Below are 21,755 nucleotides of genomic sequence, written 5' to 3'. Positions count from 1 at the left end.
AGCCGGTCTCTTGAGAGGGATCGTGAGTGGAACTATAGGAAAGATGTTTGCAGATAGAAGTATTTTAGAGGAGAAAATCTTAGGTATGAAGAAGAAAATTCTCCCTCTGTTACCTCTTCCATCTCCATTTTATAAGATTTTGACATAACCCATGTTAGTTTGTGCTATCTATATATACCTGATCACGGCCTGTAGTACATTGCTTTGGGATGCAGAGAGAAGCATCAGGCATAATGGGATCCAGATGGAAGCATCACCTCCATATAGATGCAACAATTCCCTCTATACCTGATTGTGGCCTGCAGGACATTGCTTTGGGATCCAGTTAGAAGCATCAGCTCCCGATACAGCCCTGAGAAGGATTGTGTTGGAAGATGACTTGCCAATCCAAGATTTGATAGCAGTGCATATAATCCACATGGTGTTAGGATTCTAGGTTTTCAGTCAAGCTATGCCAGCATGGTCTAATCAGTGGTTTGAGTGTTGTACTATGACTCTGAAGACCACCTCAGCTCAGTCATAGAAACCCACTGTGACATTGGGAAATCCATACTCACATTCTCAAAGGAAGACTGGTAACCCCATGATAAGATCTCTTTACTGGAATAACTGGAAGGCATGCAATAATAACAACAATGTTCTAATTGCATATGAAGTAGAGTTGAGTACTGAGTACTGAGGCTATTGTATTTTGGACATATATGGAATGAGGTAACTCATTGGAAAGGTCAAAAGTGCTTAGTAAAGTGGAAGGCAGTAGGGAAAGAAGATGACTGCATTACAGATGTGTTGATTCCTTCAGGGAAGCCATGACTCTGAATTTATAAGACTGAGCAGGGCAGCCAATCTTGAGGTCTTGGAGGTCTCTAGTGCAAGGGGTTGACACAAAGTGAGGTTGACTTGGTGACAGTTATCAGCAAGAACAACTCATAGCTTTATTCTGAAGACTTGTGTTTGGGTTGGGCGTGGATTCAAGGCTACATCAATAGGAGTATAATGTCTCTAGATCGAGGGAAGTCATAGTCCCACTCTATGGAAGTATCCAGAATGGGAGCACGGTGGAGTCTCCTGTGGAAGTTTTTAAGCAGAGTCTGTAAGGCTGTCTGTCAGGAGTGATTTGACTGTGCATGACAGGCCCTTGTGGTCTCTTCAGTCTCCATGATCCTATGACTTTAGAGTTGTTTAGATGGAGAGAAGAGGTCTTAGTTTCATCTGTTGGCTATAAAAATCAGAACATCCTCTCTTTTTCTTTATTATATGTTACAAGAATGGATGGGAATTTCAGCTGCAGCTGACAGGTTCATGTTTTCCTTGCCTCTCTTAACCTCTCCTTATCTGCAGGAAATAGAAGGAAACCATGCCTGTCTAGGGATGATGTGTTGAAAACACCCCTTACCTGATAGCAAAGTGTTTTGATTTCTTTTATCTCTATTTTTGACATTGCTCCTTTTTCCTCTTGCAGTTCTGCCAGCAAGTGTGGAGGTTTTAAGTGTGTATGTGTGTCTTCAAGTGGCCTGTAGATGAATGGCAGTCTCATGAATTTTACAACATTTTCTTAGGAAAGGAATCCTCAGAGGTGGTTTTGCCAGTTTCTTTCTCTGAAATAGTGCCTACAGAGCCCAGTATTGGTTGGCGATCTCCCATCCACATATTAATAAGGATTGGCTTCCAAGATCAGATAGATTTTGGTGTGCTTATTCTCAACTCACTTTGTACAGAATTAGATTGTGATCTAACTTTGGCGAAAGAGAACCTACAGTCAAATAATACGAGTGAAAGGAATAATAAGAGTTCAGCACTTACAGTCTAGTCTTGAAAGGTTATGGAAGGAAGCATTTTGGTGCAGAAAGTTAGTGAACAAAGGGAGACTTTGTCCACTTCTCTTTTTTATCTCAAGTGCTTTGTTGCCAGATGGTGTTAAAAATCCAAAGGAAAAAAATTAGTGCTGTAAGCGCGGAGTCGGGACTATGCTGCTCCTATCGGTAGGGTGTCACCTGGGAATGATACAAGCCTTTAATGATGCTCTTGCCTATTTCCTTTTCCCTGGGGAGATCTGGGTTAAAGACATAAATAACTGCAATGTAAACAAAGCTTGAAAGTTCATCCACAGGCGAAAACGCCCTGTGCGCTCCAGTTGCAGGACTGTGAATGGCCCGAGAAACATGCTCTTTTCTGTCTCACACGTTGAGGATTTGTTGTTTCTCATGATTGAAGCTGTGTGCCTGGTGAAAGGTTTTCCATTATCTTGAGCTGGGATAGATTGGAAGTTTGTGATCCAGTAAAAGAGCCATTTTTTCTGGGGCAGAGATCCCGCTTTGCATGAAGAGTAGTGGCAGACCTAGAAGATACTGGATTACCAGTCCTATCAGCCTTAGCCATCATAACCAGTAATGAGGGATGATAGGATTCACAGTACAAAAACATCTAGGTTAAAACCTCCCCTTGGTATTGCCTAGCCCAAGTTAAAGGTATGGCATCTCTGTTCCAATTAAAACATCTGCCCGCAACATGGTAGTCTCTAGATATGTTGGATTGCACTTCTCATAGAATTGGAAGAGACTACAGGGGCCATCCAGTCCAAGCCCATTTTGCCACTCAAGAATAAAAAATCCAAGCACACTCCTGACTGCTATCTAGCCTCTGTTAAAAAATCTCCAGAGAAGGAGATCCACCAGACTTCCATGCAGAAGCATATTCCACTGTTGACTATCTCTTACTGTAAGAATGTTCTTCCTAATGTTTAGGTGGTATCTCTTTTCCCGCAATTTGAATCCATGGCTCCTTTTGTGTCTAAGTCTCTGGAGCAGCAGAAAACAAATGTGTCCCCTGTATTGTTGAAGGCTTTCATGGCTGAAATCACTGGGTTGCTGTGAGTTTTCCGGGCTGTTTGTCCATTTTCCAGATTAGGGCCCCCAACAAAAGCTGGGACACAAAATGGGACAAGGTTTCTCCTGAAAGCACGTGTCTAACAACCACCATGTCAGACTACACAGGGAAGCCATTGAAATCCACAAGCATGGACAATTTTAACGGAAAGGAGGAAACCATGAAAATCAGAGTTGGCTAACACCACCGAACAAAAGATTGGCTTCCAAATCTTTGGCAATTTTGATTGCCCTTCTGTAGAAATGTTTGGACTAGTCAATCCTTTTCTTGAATTTTGGTACACAGAACTGGACACAATATTCCAGACGAGGTCTGACTAAATCAGAATAGAGTGGGAATATGGCTTTCTTTGATCAAGATATTTTATTCCAGTTGATGCATCCTAGAATGTGATGTCTCATGGGCCTTGTAGTCCCGTTCCTAGTGCTATTGTGGCAGATGAGGAGGAAAACTTGGGATTTCCACCGGTTCAGCTTGAATCGGAGCCTCGCCACCTGGAGGATGTTTGTCCTCAGGAAGTTAACCAAACAAGCCTTGGGCAGAATTCTCCCCCGTTGTGATGACTCATGGGCCATGTAGTCCTGCTCAAGGCATTGTGATGCCTGATGAAGAGGAAAACTTGGGTTTTCCTCCATTCCAGCCAGAACTGGATTCTTCCCAGCCAGATTCTTCCCAGCCAGATCTGGGAACCTTGCACCTGCAAGAGAGTTATGTTCCAGAAGTATGTTCAACAAACCCTGAGCCTACATCTCCTGTGTTCTCTCGCCACGAGTTTTGTAAACAACAGAGAGGTTTGGAAGCAGCCTCGCGCAGGAGTGCTAGAATAGCTGCTAAGAATTCTGCCAATTAAGTCTGCTTTCCATGAGAATCTTTAAGGAGTCAAACATCTGGTCTCAAAGATTAGCTTTCGTTTCTGGTTCCCAGAGAACTGCTCTTGGTGAGAAAGTTAGACTCTATGTAGGCGTTTTACCCGCGTTGTGACTTTGCGGAGTCAATTCGTCAGCCTCCGGAGCGAGTTGTGTCTGGACAGCGCGCTCCGTTCCTGTTAAGCCTTGCCATGATCCCAAGCCTTCGCTCCTGCTTCCCTGCTTTGTTTACCTTCGGACTTTGCCTCGTTCTCCAGGACTAAACCTTGCCTAGTTCCACGGATTCTACCAAGTAATTCCACGGACCTTGTTCTCGTTCCTCGTTACCTTGTGCCACGTTTCAAGCCTTGTTTTCGCGTACCAAGTTATTTCCAGCCTTGCTCAAGTTCATGGACTAAAGGACCTTGTCATCTCCCCTCACTTTGCCTGGCAAAGTGAGTGTTTCGGTTATTGGATTACAACTTTGGACCTTAATATTTCATATTGGACCTTGTTTCTTTGGACTAATTTTGACCTTTCCTGAAAGGTCTGTTTCTGGACTATTTTCTACACTTATTTTTATTAACCTTATATAATCCTTCAATAAAGATATTAGATAGTTTCTGGCCTCTGTGCATGGTTATTGGTGCTCTGCGCCTGGGTCCTGACAGTTTGACTCCGCCACCATAAGCACCAATTAACCAAGGCCAGAATGTCTACCGGAACCGTGCCCGGTGGGCAGCCACTGAGCTACACCATCAGCAAGGACGAGGTGGATCGCATCCGTGACAGACTCAATGCGCAGGATGGAGAAATAAAGGGTTTGCGGGAGCGCGGAATCCGCCTCCCGGCCATGGCGTTGCCAACCAAGTTTTCTGGAGAAGCTACTAAGGTTCATGTTTTCCGCCGCCAATGCCAGGCTTATCTAGAGGCCCGTGCTGCCGAGTTTCCCCAAGAAGAAGTCAAGGTGGCGTGGGTCTACAGCCTCCTAGACGGGCCAGCGGCCACCTGGGCGACGGCGCTGTTCGACCAAGCCTCCCCACACCTAAGATCAGCGCTACACTTCTTGGATCACCTTAAGGAGACCTGGGGAATCGAGGACAATTTGGAAGCGGCCGGTCATAAACTCCGGCGCCTCTTTCAAGGAGACAGACCCCTGTCTCAATACATAGCCGAGTTCCGAGTGCTGGCCCACAGCACCGGTTGGAACGATATAGCCCTCAGAGGACAATTTCGGGAGGGTCTCAACATTGAAATGCTGGAGGAAATCTCCAAGTTGGATCCGCCCCACACTCTTGAAGCACTCATTGATCAATGTTTACGGGCTGAAGTCATGCTGGCCAACAGGAAACAGTGGATTCGAGGCCAGAGCGGTAGAGCTGGGGCGAGACCTCCCGCTCCCGCCAGCGTCCAGCCGCGACCCGTGTGGAGACCTCCACCGCCAGCCCCATACCCCAGAGGGAGCGAGGAGGTGCCGATGCAGCTGGGCAATGTGCGTCCCAGATTAGATGCCGCCGAGAAGGCCCGCCGCCAACGCCTAAACCTCTGTTGGTACTGTGGAAACGGGGGCCACTTCGCCAGAGAGTGCCCAGCAAAGGGGAAACCCACCGCCCGCCTCGCGGCGGCGTCCTCCACGGAGGCGAAGACGTCTGAGGCGGCTGGCGCGCAGCCGGCGGGGGAAGCCAACGACCGGGCGTAGAAAGGCTCGCCAACCCGGTCAAAAAACCCATTCAAGAGCCGCCAACCGGGGTCCTGTTCCTTCTAGTGGTCACTTTGTGGTCAGCTAAAAAGGGGCCCGTGATGGTCCACGCCATGATAGACTCAGGAGCCACCAACAATTTCATTGATAGAGAGTATGCCGACTCTCTGGGATTACAATATCATGACTTCAAGAATGCCCGTGTGGTGCAAGCCATCGATGGCCGCCCTCTCAAGACGGGCCCCGTAAGCCAGTGGTCGGAACCCACCAGGATGTGGATAAGGGAACATATGGAAGAGATTTCCTTCTTTGTTACCGAGGTTCCCCATTTCCCTGTGATTTTGGGGATTCCATGGCTGACGCTTCACGACCCAAGCATCTCCTGGTCCAATAGAGAACTGCAGTTTGCTTCAAAGTACTGCCAAAACCATTGCCTCGTAGCCAAGGTCTGCCATGCCGCAGACACCGAGCCCATTATCACCTTGCCAAAGAAGTACTCCGAGTATTGGGATGTATTCAATGAAAAAGAAGCCGAAAAATTACCCCCACATAGACCTTATGACTGTGCCATTGACTTGGTGGAGGGGGCCCCGATCCCGCGAGGGCATCTATACTCCCTGACTGAACCGGAGCAAGAAGCTCTCAGGGAATTCATAGAGACAAACCTTCGCAAGGGATTCATCAGACCCTCTCAATCCCCAGCCGCCTCCCCAGTGATGTTTGTGAAAAAGAAGTCAGGGGAATTACGCTTGGTGGTGGACTATAGAGCATTGAACAATATCACTAAGCGGAACAGCTATCCCCTACCCTTAATCTCGGACCTACTAGACCGACTTCGAGGAGCCAAAGTCTACACCAAGCTGGACCTTCGGGGGGCTTATAATCTAGTCCGCATCAGAGAAGGGGACGAGTGGAAGACCGCCTTCCAGACTAAATTCGGATTATTCGAGTCCCGAGTTATGAATTACGGATTATGCGGAGCTCCCGCAACGTTTCAGCATTTTGTCAATGACATTTTTCAGGACTATCTAGATCGGTTCTTGATCATCTACCTGGACGATTTTTTGGTGTTTTCTAGATCACAAGCAGAACATGAGAACCACGTCAAAATGGTGTTACAACGATTGCGGGATCATGGACTTTATGCCAAGCTGGAAAAATGCGCTTTTGATCTACAAGAGGTAGATTTCCTGGGGTACCGCATCTCACCTCTAGGGCTCTCCATGGACCCGGCAAAGGTTTCAGCAGTATTAGAATGGCGGGCGCCAACCAACAAGAAAGAGGTGCAACGATTCTTGGGGTTCGCGAACTATTACCGCAAGTTCATTCCAGATTTTGCCCGCTGGTCTGACCCAATCACGAGCTGCATCCGTGGAAAACAGCCCTTCCGCTGGACAGACCAAGCAGAGAAAGGGTTCCAGCAATTAAAGAAATTATTCACGTCCCAGCCAATCCTTCAGCACCCAGATCCTGAAACCCCTTTTATTGTGCAAGCGGACGCCTCCGATGTGGCCATTGGGGCTGTACTCCTACAACCGGTGGGAGATCACCTTCACCCTTGTGCCTTTTATTCTCGTCAACTAACCGCTCCAGAGAGGAACTACACCATCTGGGAAAAGGAACTATTGGCCATAAAGGCAGCCTTTGAAACTTGGAGACATTGGCTAGAAGGGGCCAAATTCCCCATTGAGGTCCATACTGATCATCGCAATCTAGAACATCTAAGAACTGCCCGCAAGCTAAATCAGAGGCAGCAACGCTGGGCTCTATTCTTTGAACGTTTTAACTTCCAGATTCATTATGTAACCCCAGCCCAGACCAAGCAAGCAGATGCCCTGTCACGCAAACCGGAATACGCTGCCGGTCGCAAGGAGACCTTTGAGTCCCAGCTGCTACAACCCGAGAACTTTGCCACGCTCACAGTGGGGAACACCAAATCCACTCCCCTTGATCTAGCTCCCTCTACTCCAGGACCCCTTTGTGCTCAAGAAATCAGGGCCAGTCAGCAAGCAGATGCCTGGGCGCAGGACCAACTTCGCCAAGGTCTGCATTTTCCCTTTTCACTCAAGGATGGACTGCTTTGCTATAGAAATCATGTTTATATCCCACCAGGACCGGGCAGGGAAAAAGCACTTCGTCTGTGTCATGACTGCAAGCCAGCAGGGCATTTCGGACTATTTAAAACCATGCATTTGATCCTAAGAGATTTCTGGTGGCCCAAGATCCGCAAGGATGTAGAAAAATATGTCAACACCTGCCCAGTATGCCAGCGCTCCAAGATAAGGAGGGAAAAGCCCTCAGGGCTTTTGCATCCCCTTCCTAACCCATCTCGCCCATGGGAAATAATTTCTGCGGACTTCATCACTGACTTACCACCTTCCTGTGGATTTACCACGATCCTAGTAGTGGTGGACCTTTTCACCAAGTCAGCCCATTTCATCCCCTGTGAAGGCCTTCCCACGGCCAAAGAGACTGCAGATCTATTCCTTCAACATGTTTTCAGATTGCATGGATTGCCCAAGAGTTTAGTCACAGACCGCGGGTCCCAATTCACCTCTCGTTTCTGGAAGGCACTACAAAAACTATTGGGCATAGACTCTCGTTTATCTTCGGCTCATCATCCCCAAACAGATGGGCAAACTGAACGTACCAATGCCACTTTGGAACAGTACCTTCGCTGTTATGTAAACTACCAACAGGACAATTGGGCTTCTCTGTTACCACTGTCGGAGTTTGCCTACAATAATGGAGTCCAGGCTTCTACAAAAGAAACGCCGTTCTTTGCAAACTACGGTTTCCATCCACGTTTCTTTCCCCCTGTCATTGAAACCTCAGAAGTTCCTGCAGCAGAGGACTGGCTGCAGGAACTCACAGCGGTACAACAACTTTTGCTCCAGCAACTAGACCAAGCCAAGGAGGACTATAAACGTCACGCGGACAAACATCGCCAGCCGGGCCCCGAAATCAAGGTAGGAGATCGGGTTCTTCTGTCCACTCGCTTTTTGCCCTCCCATCGCCCTTGCCGGAAGTTAGATGCCCGTTTCATTGGCCCCTATCCAGTGGTGGCGCAATTAAACCCCGTGACTTTCAAACTCCAACTTCCGCGTTCAATGCGCATTCACCCAGTGTTTCACCGCTCCCTGCTCCTTCCGGCAGATGATATACGCCCAGATGTAGACCGGCCGGCTCCTGCCCCTGTTTTGGTGGATGGGGAGGAGGAGTTTGAGGTTCAGGACATTTTGGATTCTCGCTTTCACCGCCGCCGCCTACAATATCTCATTGACTGGGTGGGTTTTGGCCCCGAAGAGCGCTCTTGGGAAGATGCTTCCACAGTTCATGCTCCTGATCTCACCCGTCGCTTCCATCAGACCTATCCCGCCAAGCCACGACCTCGCGCCTCGGGGAGAGAGTCCCAGTTTGGGAGGGGGCTTGAGGAGGGGGATAGTGTGATGACTCATGGGCCATGTAGTCCTGCTCAAGGCATTGTGATGCCTGATGAAGAGGAAAACTTGGGTTTTCCTCCATTCCAGCCAGAACTGGATTCTTCCCAGCCAGATTCTTCCCAGCCAGATCTGGGAACCTTGCACCTGCAAGAGAGTTATGTTCCAGAAGTATGTTCAACAAACCCTGAGCCTACATCTCCTGTGTTCTCTCGCCACGAGTTTTGTAAACAACAGAGAGGTTTGGAAGCAGCCTCGCGCAGGAGTGCTAGAATAGCTGCTAAGAATTCTGCCAATTAAGTCTGCTTTCCATGAGAATCTTTAAGGAGTCAAACATCTGGTCTCAAAGATTAGCTTTCGTTTCTGGTTCCCAGAGAACTGCTCTTGGTGAGAAAGTTAGACTCTATATAGGCGTTTTACCCGCGTTGTGACTTTGCGGAGTCAATTCGTCAGCCTCCGGAGCGAGTTGTGTCTGGACAGCGCGCTCCGTTCCTGTTAAGCCTTGCCATGATCCCAAGCCTTCGCTCCTGCTTCCCTGCTTTGTTTACCTTCGGACTTTGCCTCGTTCTCCAGGACTAAACCTTGCCTAGTTCCACGGATTCTACCAAGTAATTCCACGGACCTTGTTCTCGTTCCTCGTTACCTTGTGCCACGTTTCAAGCCTTGTTTTCGCGTACCAAGTTATTTCCAGCCTTGCTCAAGTTCATGGACTAAAGGACCTTGTCATCTCCCCTCACTTTGCCTGGCAAAGTGAGTGTTTCGGTTATTGGATTACAACTTTGGACCTTAATATTTCATATTGGACCTTGTTTCTTTGGACTAATTTTGACCTTTCCTGAAAGGTCTGTTTCTGGACTATTTTCTACACTTATTTTTATTAACCTTATATAATCCTTCAATAAAGATATTAGATAGTTTCTGGCCTCTGTGCATGGTTATTGGTGCTCTGCGCCTGGGTCCTGACACCCGTTTTCCCGAAAGGACAATTATAATAGAGATAGAGGAGTCAGGGAGGCAAATCGCCGGAGTCTCAGAATCGCTGCCAGACAATTAGCTGATTAGGTCTGCTTCCCTTGGGAAATTCTAAGGAGTCATGCATCTGGACAGAGTTGGGTTTCACTTCTTGTTCTCCAGGGAAAGTGTTCTGTTGGCGGGAAAACAAGACCCTATATAGGGGTTTTGCCGCAAGGGGAACCTTGCGGAGTCAATTGCTCAGCTAGAGGAGAGAGATCATGTGTGGACTTCGTATTCCTTGTTCCCTGCTTCCCGGATTTAGTTTCAAGTCTTGCCTTGCTTCACGTTTTGCCACGGACTTTGTTTCATGCTTCAAGTTGTCACGTTCCAAGTCCTTGATCCAGCCAAGAACCAAGCCTTTGAACCAGCCTTGTTGTCAAGCTTCAATGGACTAAAGACCTTGTCATCTCCCCACACTATTGCTTGGCAAAGTGTGTGTTTTGGTTAATGGATTATAACTTTGAACTCTAATATCTTATATTGGACATTATTTTCCTGGACTATATTTGGCCTTTCCTGAAAGGTCTGCTTCTGAACTATATTCTTCACTTGTTTTTATTGACTTTATATATTTCTTTAATAAAGATATTAGATAGATTCTGGTCTCTGTGCATGGTTATTGGTGCTCTGCAGCCCGGACCCTGACAGTTTGACTCCGCCAACTTAAGCACCAATTAACCTAAGGCCAGAATGTCTACAGGAACCGGAGCGGAGGATCAACCGACTAGTTACACCATTTCCCAAGAAGAATTCAATAGAATCCATGATACTCTCCGAACGCAGGAGGGTGAAATACTGGGCTTGAAGGAACGCGGTGTGCGTCTCCCTGCCCTAGCGCTACCAACCAAGTTTTCTGGAGAAGCCTCCAAGGTTCATGTCGTCCGTCGCCAATGCCAGGCGTACTTAGAAGCCCGCCAAGCTGAATTTCCTCAAGAAGATGTCAAAGTGGCATGGATCTACAGCCTCCTAGATGGGCCTGCGGCCAATTGGGCGACGGCGCTGTTTGATGCGGGTTCCACGCACCTAAGCTCTGCGCAAAATTTCTTGAATCACCTTAGAAAGACCTGGGGGATCGAAGACGACGAGGAGGCGGCCGGCCATAAACTCCGACGTCTCTTCCAAGGGGACAGGCCGTTGTCCCGGTACATAGCCGAGTTCCGGGTGCTGGCTCAAAGCACCGGCTGGAACGATGTAGCCCTTAGAGGACAGTTTCGTGAGGGCCTCAACTTCGAAATGCAGGAAGAGATCTCTAAGGTGGATCCTCCAGGGACTCTTGAGAGACTCATCAACCAGTGTTTACGAGCCGAATCCCTAATAGCCAACAAAAAACAGTGGCTCCGAGGCCAGAGTGGAAGAGCCGGAGTGAAACCCCCCGCTTCTGCCAGTGTTCAACCACGTCCAGTATGGAGACCCCCACCGCCAGCCCCAACCCCCATGGGAAGCGAGGAGGAACCGATGCAGTTGGGCAATGTGCGCCCCAGACTAGATGTTGCCGAAAAGGCCCGCCGCCAACGTTTGAATCTGTGTTGGTACTGCGGGAACGGGGGCCACTTCGCCAGAGAATGTCCAGCCAAAAGAAAGCCCGCCGCCCGCCTGGTGGCGGCGTCCTCCGCGGAGACGGAGACGGCCGAGGCGGCTGGAGCAAAGCCGGCGGGGGAAGACAGCGACCGGGCGTAGAGAGGCTCGCCAACCCGGTCAAAAACCGCACTCAAGAGCCGCAAACCGGGGTCCTATTTCTCCTGGTGGTCACGCTGTGGTCAGTGAAAAAAGGACCCGTCATGATCCATGCCATGATAGACTCAGGGGCAACAAACAACTTCATCGATAGAGAGTATGCCGACTCTCTAGGATTACAATATCATGATTTCAAGAATGCCCGGGTGGTGCAGGCCATAGATGCTACATTTGCAGTTGAGAGGCACAGACTCCTAAGTTCGCTCCAAGAGTTATTTCCTAAGTGTCTTGTTAATTCGCCGTTTTCAAGACGTCTCAGCAAGGAGGTGATCCCAGGCTTTGCTCTCTTCTTGGTGGAATGTGGTTTATGCCTAAGACTTACAAAGATAGCTTTCCAGAAACTTGCAGTGAGCAGCCTGATTCTCTCTAAGAGTAAAGCCAAGGCCAATCATTCCCAAACACAGGGCTGAAAAATGTCATTGGTAGGGGTTGGAGTGTAAAAAAGCCCTGAGGGCTGAGGATTTGATTTAAGTGAGACGTCCTAAGGGATATTTCCAGGAAGTCAGGAAGACCTTCCCTTACACTTTGAGATCACTTTTTAGTAGGGATGTAAATCCTCCACAGTTTTATTCTTTGTATGCAAGGGTGAATTATTACCATTGTTTTCACCTCACTGCAAGAGGAAGCAACTCTTTATCCTCAAATTATCCTAGTATTTGAAGATCTTGGGGTGTTCCAGGAGGAGCCTTCAGATAAAGTTTTATACACACACACACACACACACACACACACAAGTTTTTTTGTTGCACAAAAGTGTGCATTCCACAGAATTCACATAAGAGCAAACCTTATTAAAACAGCATACTATACGATTTCCAATTGGACTAATGAAATTGCTGTTCCTTCTAGTTAATTTTCTTCAACAAGCAGCATTAACACTCATAGATCTCACTCACAGAGATGTTTGAATTGTGAACAATTTTAGATATACGCAGAGTTCTTTAAACAAAATTTAAATTCAGCTAGTTTCAGCCTGGTCAACATGGGAAGTGTGAACTACTGGGAAAAGAAAGGTTTCTAGGGTAAAATGAAGCTGTTAAAGTCAAGCAAACATTACATGTTTTTTCAGGTGTTGATCTGATCAATTATGTTTGGGTTTGGGCAGTGTATCACCCCAAATTCTCTGTTCATCGACCACCTCTGTCTTTTCATTTGGAAAGAGCCAAGAAAAAGGGAGCCAGCAAGTGAGAGCAAGAAAATACACCTCAATTTTTTTTTTATCCTTTGAGCTTGTAAACGATATGTAATGTTATCTAAAACTGCCCTGCCTGAACCTGTTAACACAGGTCCACAAGAAAGAGTCAACGAGAGAAAAACGGTAGTTAGCGCAAGGGAGTATGTCTTGTGCTTCATAGGAAAGATTTTGTGAAACTATTACTGTTCATGAAATATCTGCTAAGTGAGATGTAGATGCGGAAAATGACTTTTCTCCTCAGTATGGTTGTGGGTTTCTGCTGGTATCCCTTTTCCTGACACCAAGAAGAGGACACATGAGAGAGGCCAGAATCTGTGTACTTTTATCACTCCCTGACTACAAACCCCATCACTCCCAGCTGTCATGGCCATCATACTGTTGTGGATTGCTTTAAACAGAACAGATTTCCTGTTTGGAATATTTAACCATGTGAGAAACAGAACACAAACTGTAGAAAGTATACGCCCTGGAAGACTATTGTCATTCATAGCTTCCTGAAATATGTGATAGCTTGATCTCTCCTCCACTGTCGAGGTGATTGATAGTTTATAGGAAGTTGTGTGAACATTTTTTCCATGAGGAAAATCCTTACATTGTAACCTGCATCTAGAGATTCAAATTGGGATGCAGTAGTCTTATTACAGTAGTATGCCCTTGTGACGAGAAAGTAAAGTTATTACTTTCTCTTCACAGGGGCAGACTACTGCATCCCAATGTGTATCTCTAGGTGCAGATTACAATGTAAAGATTTTCCTCATGGAAAAAATGGTCACATAACTTCCTATAAACTATTAATTACCCAGAAAGTGGAGGGGAGATCAAGCTATCACATATTTCAGGAAGCTATGAATAACAATAGTCTTTCAGGGTGTATATTTTCTATGGATTGTGTTCTGTTTCTCCCATGGTTAAATATTCCATACAGGAAATCTGTTCTATTTAAAGCCATTCACAACTGTACTATGGCCATGATAGCTGGGAGTGATGGGGTTTGTAGTCAGGGAGTGATCAAAGAGATTGTTGCCTATTGTAGTTGCTTACTATGATGTTAGTTGAAGTGAAGGTGATTGATTCACGTGGCTGTCCTCAGTGTGACACCTTCCAGCAGTGTTGCCTTATGGTAAGATACCTTGGGCCTGCACTGGTATGTTTTAAGACAAAACAATTAAATAGATACTTTTTCCTGTTCAGTTTAGTAGCAAAATCATAAACTGCAAAGTTGCATATTTTATTTAAATTGTGAAAAGGGCTTCACTGAAATATCACAGACCCAAGGAGACCTGGCAGCATTTTCTCTCCAAGCAGTTGCTGTTGCCTTCAAGTCATTTCTGACTTACATCAATCCTAAGACAAACCTATCACGAGATTTCTCTGACAAAAGATTTTTTCGTGAGAGTTTGTCCTTGCATTTGTCTAAAGCAGAATGCTACTTTCCCAAAATCATCAGTGGATTTCTTTGCCAAGTGGGGATTTGGATCCTGCTTCCCCAGAGCTGTAGTCTGTTCACTAAAAGCAACCTCCATTATGATGATGTTGTTCTTGAAAGTCGTCCTTCCCCCCACATCTGTGCTAGAACCGTGTGTCTTAATTTTCTTCTAGGTGCTGACAAGCGAGGTTCAGCAAGGACCAGAAACAACTCCGAGTCAGCTAGGGCCCCTCCAAATGTAGACCGGAGGCGACAACTCTCTGAATCCCAGGCAGACACCGTGAGCAACTCTGAAGGCAGAATGAACCTCCGACAGCAAGGGACTCCGAAAGGTATGGAATTGGGAGGTTGCACTGCTGGCAAATGAAGCATGCTTTGAAATGCCCATCTAAATACTAATCTACTAGAATAAAATAAGTACAGATGCCAGAAATTGACCTTTGTGGAGAGGTCTCCTGTGACCCATTTTTTACTGCATGCTGTGGTGCCTTGGATCTAGATCACCAGTTTCTTGGTGATGTAGAGACACTCGCAAAGAACCAAGTAGCATAAGCATCTACGGTTCTTTATTGCTTCCACTCCTCCTCTTGCAGCCAGCCAACATGATTGTAGAGGAAATATGTTGGGATTGTCCTACGAAGAGTTATAGAAGAGAGTGAAGCAGAACACCTGCCTTATACATTCTCAACTTTCTTCCTAGCTTCCATGTTTCCTAGAGATGTAAACTTTCCAGAAACTTAGAAGCTGTGGAAGAAAACTTCAAATTTTCCCTGTTGTTTTAACCCCAATCCCCCAGATATTTTCAAACATGTTTTTTAGATTGAAATTTCACCAGGCTGGTGGTAGTCCAGATGTAAAGCAGAGGCCATTGTGGCTCCCATTTTGCAGCCAGAGCTGCTATTGAGCCACTGCATCAGGCAAGTGATATCTGTTGTGTTTTCTCCATTTTTGGCTTTTCTGTCCTCTTGCCTTCCCACATCTTTGCCCTCAGTTTCCTCTTCTTCTTGCTTTTCTTTGTTCTCTCTTGTCTTCCAGCTAACTTTGGCCATACAGTGTTCTCCTCCTTCCTTTAGGCCCCTTCTACACTGCCATATAAAATCCCGATTATCTGCTTTGAACTGGATTATATGACAGTGTAGACTCATATAATCCAGTTCAAAGCAAAAAATGTGGACTCCCTGCTTTGGTAATCTGTATTATATGACAGTGTTGATCTTGAGTTTAATGTTCCAGTAGAAGTATGTTATGTAAACCAGCATAGGGTAACAGTTTGGATCTTGGACTGTGCTTCTGGAGACCAGAATTTGCTTGGCCATGAAAAGCCACCATGTGACCTTAGGCAAGCCACATCTAAATTACTCTCATCCCCAGAGAACCTTGTGATGGGTTTGTCTTGAAAACTCACAACAACAACAACAACAACAAGTATGCTGTGGCACTTTATTATACGGATGAACTACTTTATCCTGGTGAAGTATGTTCCTTAAGTGCAAAATAGTCCTATCTTAAAAATGTGTGCTTCTTTCTCTCCCCCCGTTTCTTCATATTTCCCAATATCTCAGTTTCTTTGTAGTCATATGCAAATCTGAATTTAGAATTAGACTACAGTTTGGGCTTATCTTCACAGTTTTCAAAAAATATTATACGCTTTAAGTTACTCTGGACTTCATGGTTAAAGACACTTAAATCTTGACATAAACTTATGAGCTGCCTCTTTACCTTTATTTACTGTTTGGCAGTTTCATAGGTTCATTCTGTGTTGTGCTAGAGCAGTGGTTCTCTACCTGGGGTCCCCAGATGTTTTGGCCTTCAACTCCCAGAAATCCTAACATCTGGTAAATGGGCTGGGATTTCTGGGAGTTGTAGGCCAAAAACATCTGGGGACTTCAGGTTGAGAACCACTGTGCTAGGGAAAATGATTCTTTCAGACTACAGTTCCTAACATCTGCTTGTTGCGCTGTCGAAGTAGTTTAAGAAAGTTATTTCTTTAGCTTCTGATTCTGGTTCAAAAGCACACCTGCAATTAGAGATAGAATAGAACATTTTAACAGTGGTCTATCCGTTCAGGTATGTCTTAAAAGTACTGTCAGTAATGATCCACTTGTCTTTTGGCAAGATTTCTGCATGTAGCCATTGTCTTTTGCAATGTTTTAAAATTGAACACTTGTCCAAGGAAAGGAAATGACTGTGCCTTTGCTTTCAGTAGGTCTGCACACTGCTAGCTTGACCCCCAATGAAAAGAAGAACCGGAACAAACCAACCAGGCGGAGGAAGAAAGTGTTTGAAACCTACATGTCAAAGGAGGACGTCTCAGCAGGTCTGAAACGGAAAACACTCATCCAGGTGCTTGGAGCTTAGCATGTCCTCTTGTCTGTGGAAGCAAAATGTTCTCATGCAATCCATTGATACTTGGAGGCCTCTGTTCTATCTCTCAGAGCTGGTCCCCTTCCTGCACTGCATCTGTGTTGTGCTTAGGTATGGCTGCAAGTGTAAAATGGTTGGGCTGATGGATGTGCTTGTTTATCTGTGGCAAAATGAACCTGGATTTTTTTAAAAAAATGCATGAACAGTGTCAGGAGTAACCTGCTCTCTTTACATCAAAGACAAAGGGCAAGTCTTTCAAACAATAAAAATGATGGTTCTCATTTACTAACTCTACTTGTTGGATAATTGGGATTGTTGTGTCCTGGACCTGAGCCGTGATATACAAGGTACAGCTCTCTAAACTGCAGTAATGACTCCCTGTCCATTCCATCTAAATGGGAAGCCATCTATCGCATTCAGGGCATTGGGATGGCGTGCGTAAGAGCAGCATTGTCAGGCAACACAAGCAGGAGCACTACTGATGGTAGTACAGTGTGGTTTTGAATGGTGGGGAAATTCCATCCATCTGAATTTAGCATCTCTAATCTAACATAATATTGATTTTGGAGCAATGGAAGAATCTCTTTCCATTGTTGTTGTTGTTGTTGTTGTTGTTGTTGTTGTTGTTGTTGTTTCTTCTCATTGATTGAGGTGGAGGGCAGCAACATATGAAATAAACCACACAGAATCAATTAAAACACATAAGCTCTTTAAAACAGCAGTTTAAAGGAACATGTACACTTAATGCATCCTAAACCAGCCAGTTTTCTCTAGATATGTTCAACTAGTTCAGTGGTTCTCAACCTGTGGGTCCTTTGGACACGTTCCAGTTCATCAATATCCTTATTGAATTGCGGTGTCCAAAACTACATGTAGTATTTCAAGTGATGTCTGACCAAAGCACTATTACTTCCCTTCATCTAGTTCAGTGGTTCTCAACCTGTGGGTTCCAGTTCATCAATATCCTTATTGAATTGCGGTGTCCAAAACTACATGTAGTATTTGAAGTGATGTCTGACCAAAGCACTATTACTTCCCTTCATCTAGAGCAGTGGTTCTCAACCTGTGGGTTTCCAGGTGTTTTGGCCTACAACTCCCAGAAATCCCAGCCAGTTTACCAGCTGTTAGGATTTCTGTGAGTTGAAGGCCAAAACATCTGGGGACCCACAGGTTGAGAACCACTGAACTAGCGCTTTTCAGGTTATATGATGCTGGGGACTGGTTATACTTTCCAACATGTCAGGGACCAGTACCATATCGGTATCCATTGTCTGTGTTTGCTTTATTATTTCCTGGAAATTTTTCATAGACTGCCAGTGGTTCACGGACTGGGACTGACCCAGGGATCCCATTTTTAAGTAGCGCTCTGTTAGACTACCATTCTGCTTAGACTACCACTGCTGACACAAAATCACAAAGCGCCTGTTTATTTTCATGCAAACCTGACGCCTTGGGGGCCTTCTTGTTTAGGCTAAGCATGTGTTTGTAAAGCTGACACCCTCATTGCTATGCCTTCTCTATCACTTGTGGATTTTTTTTTTCCTGGACCAGAGCACCTGTTATTGCCAGCCAAGATAGTGAGTACTGAGGATGGAGATGCAAGCCAAGCACATCTGGAGGGGGCCCTTGGGGAACCTCTGACCTGAGAGATCCCTTCCTTTGTCAAGGCTATAGTGCTTTTGGAAGGACAGAGATTTGGATCCTGTAAGAGAACTATTAAAAAGTATAGATACTCAAAGTCAGGTGGGGTGAGAATGGGACCTGTGGACTTAAAGGCACCTTAACACATGTAGCCTTTCTCCCCTCTTGAATGACTATATCTTCTTAACATGTGTGAAAAAAAAATCACCCACACCGATAAATATAGCTGCTATTGTTTGTGAGGGATTGTAAAATAATGCGGCCTGTGGATGACATCATGAGATTCTGTGGCCAGAAGCCTGGCCCCGATACACATGTGAGAACAGTTGTTCTTTGCAGATGGGGAGAGCGGCCGGTTCCAGATATGATATCACAGCGTGAAATGCACAACATTGTAAATAGGATTTTCATAGGCACAGATAATAAGGCCCATCTGCTTTCGAAGGGAAGCAAGGGGAGTTCCTCTGTTTTTTTTTCCAGAGGAAAAGCACCCGGGGGGGGGGGGGTTGTGGTGTTTATATTTTGATTTATTTCTTTTGTGTGTCTTTTTGTTAAATTGGCATCATACGTTCCTCTACTGTAAGGGTCAAGGTGACACATTGAAGCCTGTTGTAAATGCATGAGGTGGAGTTAAAATGTCTTAATTATTTGCTGATTTTATTGACCTTTGGGCAGTAGTAAACCTTCTATATCTATATTCCCACACATAATGCCTGTGAACCACACAGTGATCTGTAACAATCTTAGTCTGGGATTTCATACAAGTTCGTTTCCCTGTAAAGCTTGGAAAGATTGCAAACAGGAACTGGATGGTGTGTTGGAAGAGAAGTTCTCTTTTCCAGGCTGCTAATCACTTCTGGTAGAGGACTATAATCTAGCTGACCAAAATTCTCTTTTACACAATCCACTGTCCAGCGTATTGCAATTAGGAACAGAAACTGAGTTTGTGTATTACATAGTATAGTGTAATAGTTCCATATATGGGAACTACACTGCACCTCCCTTCTTGACTTCCCCACCGATTTTTGTTTAGCTGCTCTAGCCTCCCTGGTTCATAGAGTCACTGCATTGAAAAAGACCCCAAGGACTATCCAGCCCAACCCAATTCTGCCATGCAGGACAACACAATCAAAGCACCCCTGACAGATGGCCATATAGCCATCTGTTGAAAACCCCTCAGAGAAGGAGACTCTACCACACTCCCAAGGTAGCAGATTCCACTGTTGAACAACTCTTGCTGCCAGGAAGTTCTTCCTAATGTTGAGGTGGAATCTTTTTTCCTGCGATTTGAATCCATTGCTCCAATGTGTCCTAGACTCCAGAGTAGCAGAAAAAAAGCCCCCTTCTCAATGTGACATCCTTTCAAATATTTAAGCATGTCCCTTGTCAGCCTTCGTTTCTCCCAGCCAAACTCACCCTGCGCTGTAAGCTGCTCCTCATAGGGCTTGGTTTCCAAACCTTTGATCATTTTGTTTTAAATACTATGGGCTGACCATTTTTAACACTATGTTCATATATTATGTTGTAAACAGCTTTGGGTCTCCTAGGGGAGGAAGGCGGTATTTTTATTTATTTATTTATTATTAGACTTGTATACCGCTACTCCCAGTTTGGCTCGGAGAGGTTTACAGAAATAGATTAAAACAATACACTTAGCTTTAAAATAACAATAAAAACAATAAAAACAACAATAAAAACAACAATAAAAACAGATATAGCCCCGAGTTTTTCACCCATTGAAAGCTTGTCGGAAGAGCAAGGTTTTGCAGGCTTTCCGAAAGGCAAGTAGGTCTCGGATAGTTCGAGTTTCAACTGGCAAGGCATTCCATAAATGAGGGGCTACAATCGAGAAGGTAAATAAATGATGTAAATAAATAAAATCATTTTGCTGACGCTTCTGGACACCTTCCAGTTTGCTAGTATCTTTCTTGAAGGTGGAAAATAATACTAACCTTTGCTACAACTAAAAAAGTGACAAAAAGAAAAGACACCGATAGGCATAAGTTAAGACTTATGCCTTTGTATGCTCTTAACAGTATGGCAGGTGTCCAGCAGCTGGAGCCAAGGTGAACTATGTTTTTGGACAACTCATAGGATTGCTCAGCCAGTGTGCCCATTTCTTGGAGATTCAGGAAGCTGTGAAAAATAACTTTTCCAAGTTCTGCCTATACCTGACATGAGTAAGTTTCTATAAAGGCAGATTCATCAATGCCATTTGGCTTTTCCATCCAAGGTAACTTACATGCCAGTTTGGTGTGAAACTTCCTCCTCCTATTATTTCTTGGGTGTTAGCCACAGGATGAATGCTCTCTGTCTTAGACTAACAGTCCAAGATCTGTTTTGCCTATTGATTGAAATGAAAGGGAGCTGTACATACATGGGGCTGATGGATTTGCCATTTTATGTGTGTCTGCACTTGATGTGTGTTATCCTTCGCACATGTGTCTTGAAGATTTCACACCACATACTTGTCTCGTTTTCATTTTAGGGTTGAAGTTTTATCTGTATCTCTTCCAGAAAGGATCTACTGCCAGAGTCCATGGCAAGGCCCTCCTCTTTAAATGGGCCTGCTGAGTAGTTTTTATTAACATAAACCAAGTTTTTTTTTCTGTTGAGGTATAGTCAAGGATGAGTAATCTGTCCTTGCGCTAGTGGTGGTCCCTTGGGTGATGAAAAACTCTCAGCATTGGCTGCATTTCCCCATAAATCTGCATATTTTTCATGTATGCTCACCTGCCTTCAAAGCTCTTTCAGATTTGTTTCCCACATGCACACACAGTGTTATAGTTAATTTATATGGGAATAGCACTTCAGGAAGAGTCTCATGATTGTTACCGATTACAAATGGAATAATTTTCAAATCTTAAATGAAAACATCAATTTTAAAAGCCTTCTTAAATGTCTCTCATTAAGGGTTGGCTCCAGTTTTTATATATTTATAAAAAGACTACATTTTATTTGAACCTTAGGTGGATTTTTTTAAACGAAAATGCTCTTGAGCTATCTTTCCCAGAATGCTTTTGATTTGACTTAATCTTTGTTAATGTCTTCAAATTATGTAGTTTTTTCTTGGGTTTATTTATTCATTTATTGTGTCAGAAGGGAATTGAGACTACAGTTAGAATGTATAAAAAACCACAAAGTTAAAAACTTGGCATTAGACTAATTTTCCTTTGACCAGAAGCTGGCCACTTGGAATGCCTCTGGTGTCGCTCTCAGAAGCTCCTCCATTGTTCATGTGGCAGGGCTCAGGCTGCATTGTAATAGGTGGTCTGTGGTTTGTTCTTGTCCGCACTCGCATGTCGTGGATTGCACTTTGTAGCCCCATTTATTAAGGTTAGCTCTGCATCTCATGGTGCCAGAGCACAATCTGTCCAGTGCTTTCCAAGTCACCCCCGTCTTCTGTGTGCCCAGGAGGGAGTTTCTCATCTGGTCTCAGCCACTGATTAAGGTTGCAGGTTTGAGCCTGCCACTTTTGGACTCTCACTTGCTGAGGTGTTCCTGCGAGTAT

The 21,755-nt window shown here is 45.1% G+C and overlaps 1 protein-coding gene across 2 annotated transcripts in view; it reads left to right on the top strand.

Annotated features, from left to right (window-relative positions):
• Nucleotides 1-21,755, top strand: part of dis3l2 (DIS3 like 3'-5' exoribonuclease 2) — a 242,595-nt gene that overhangs the window by 23,023 nt on the left and 197,817 nt on the right. The window contains exons 3-4 of one of the 2 annotated variants that reach the window (XM_008117855.3): nucleotides 14,413-14,571; nucleotides 16,446-16,582. In XM_008117855.3, the coding sequence (XP_008116062.2) occupies nucleotides 14,413-14,571; nucleotides 16,446-16,582 (296 nt within the window). Of the gene's footprint in view, nucleotides 1-14,412; nucleotides 14,572-16,442; nucleotides 16,583-21,755 lie in introns of both variants that reach the window. The other variant, XM_008117854.3, reaches the window with a different exon arrangement.

Source organism: Anolis carolinensis, chromosome 3 (assembly GCF_035594765.1).
Source record: "Anolis carolinensis isolate JA03-04 chromosome 3, rAnoCar3.1.pri, whole genome shotgun sequence".
Lineage (NCBI taxonomy): Eukaryota > Metazoa > Chordata > Lepidosauria > Squamata > Dactyloidae > Anolis > Anolis carolinensis.
The sequence above is the reverse complement of the archived record's forward strand: the minus strand, read 5'-3'. Positions and strand labels throughout refer to the sequence as shown.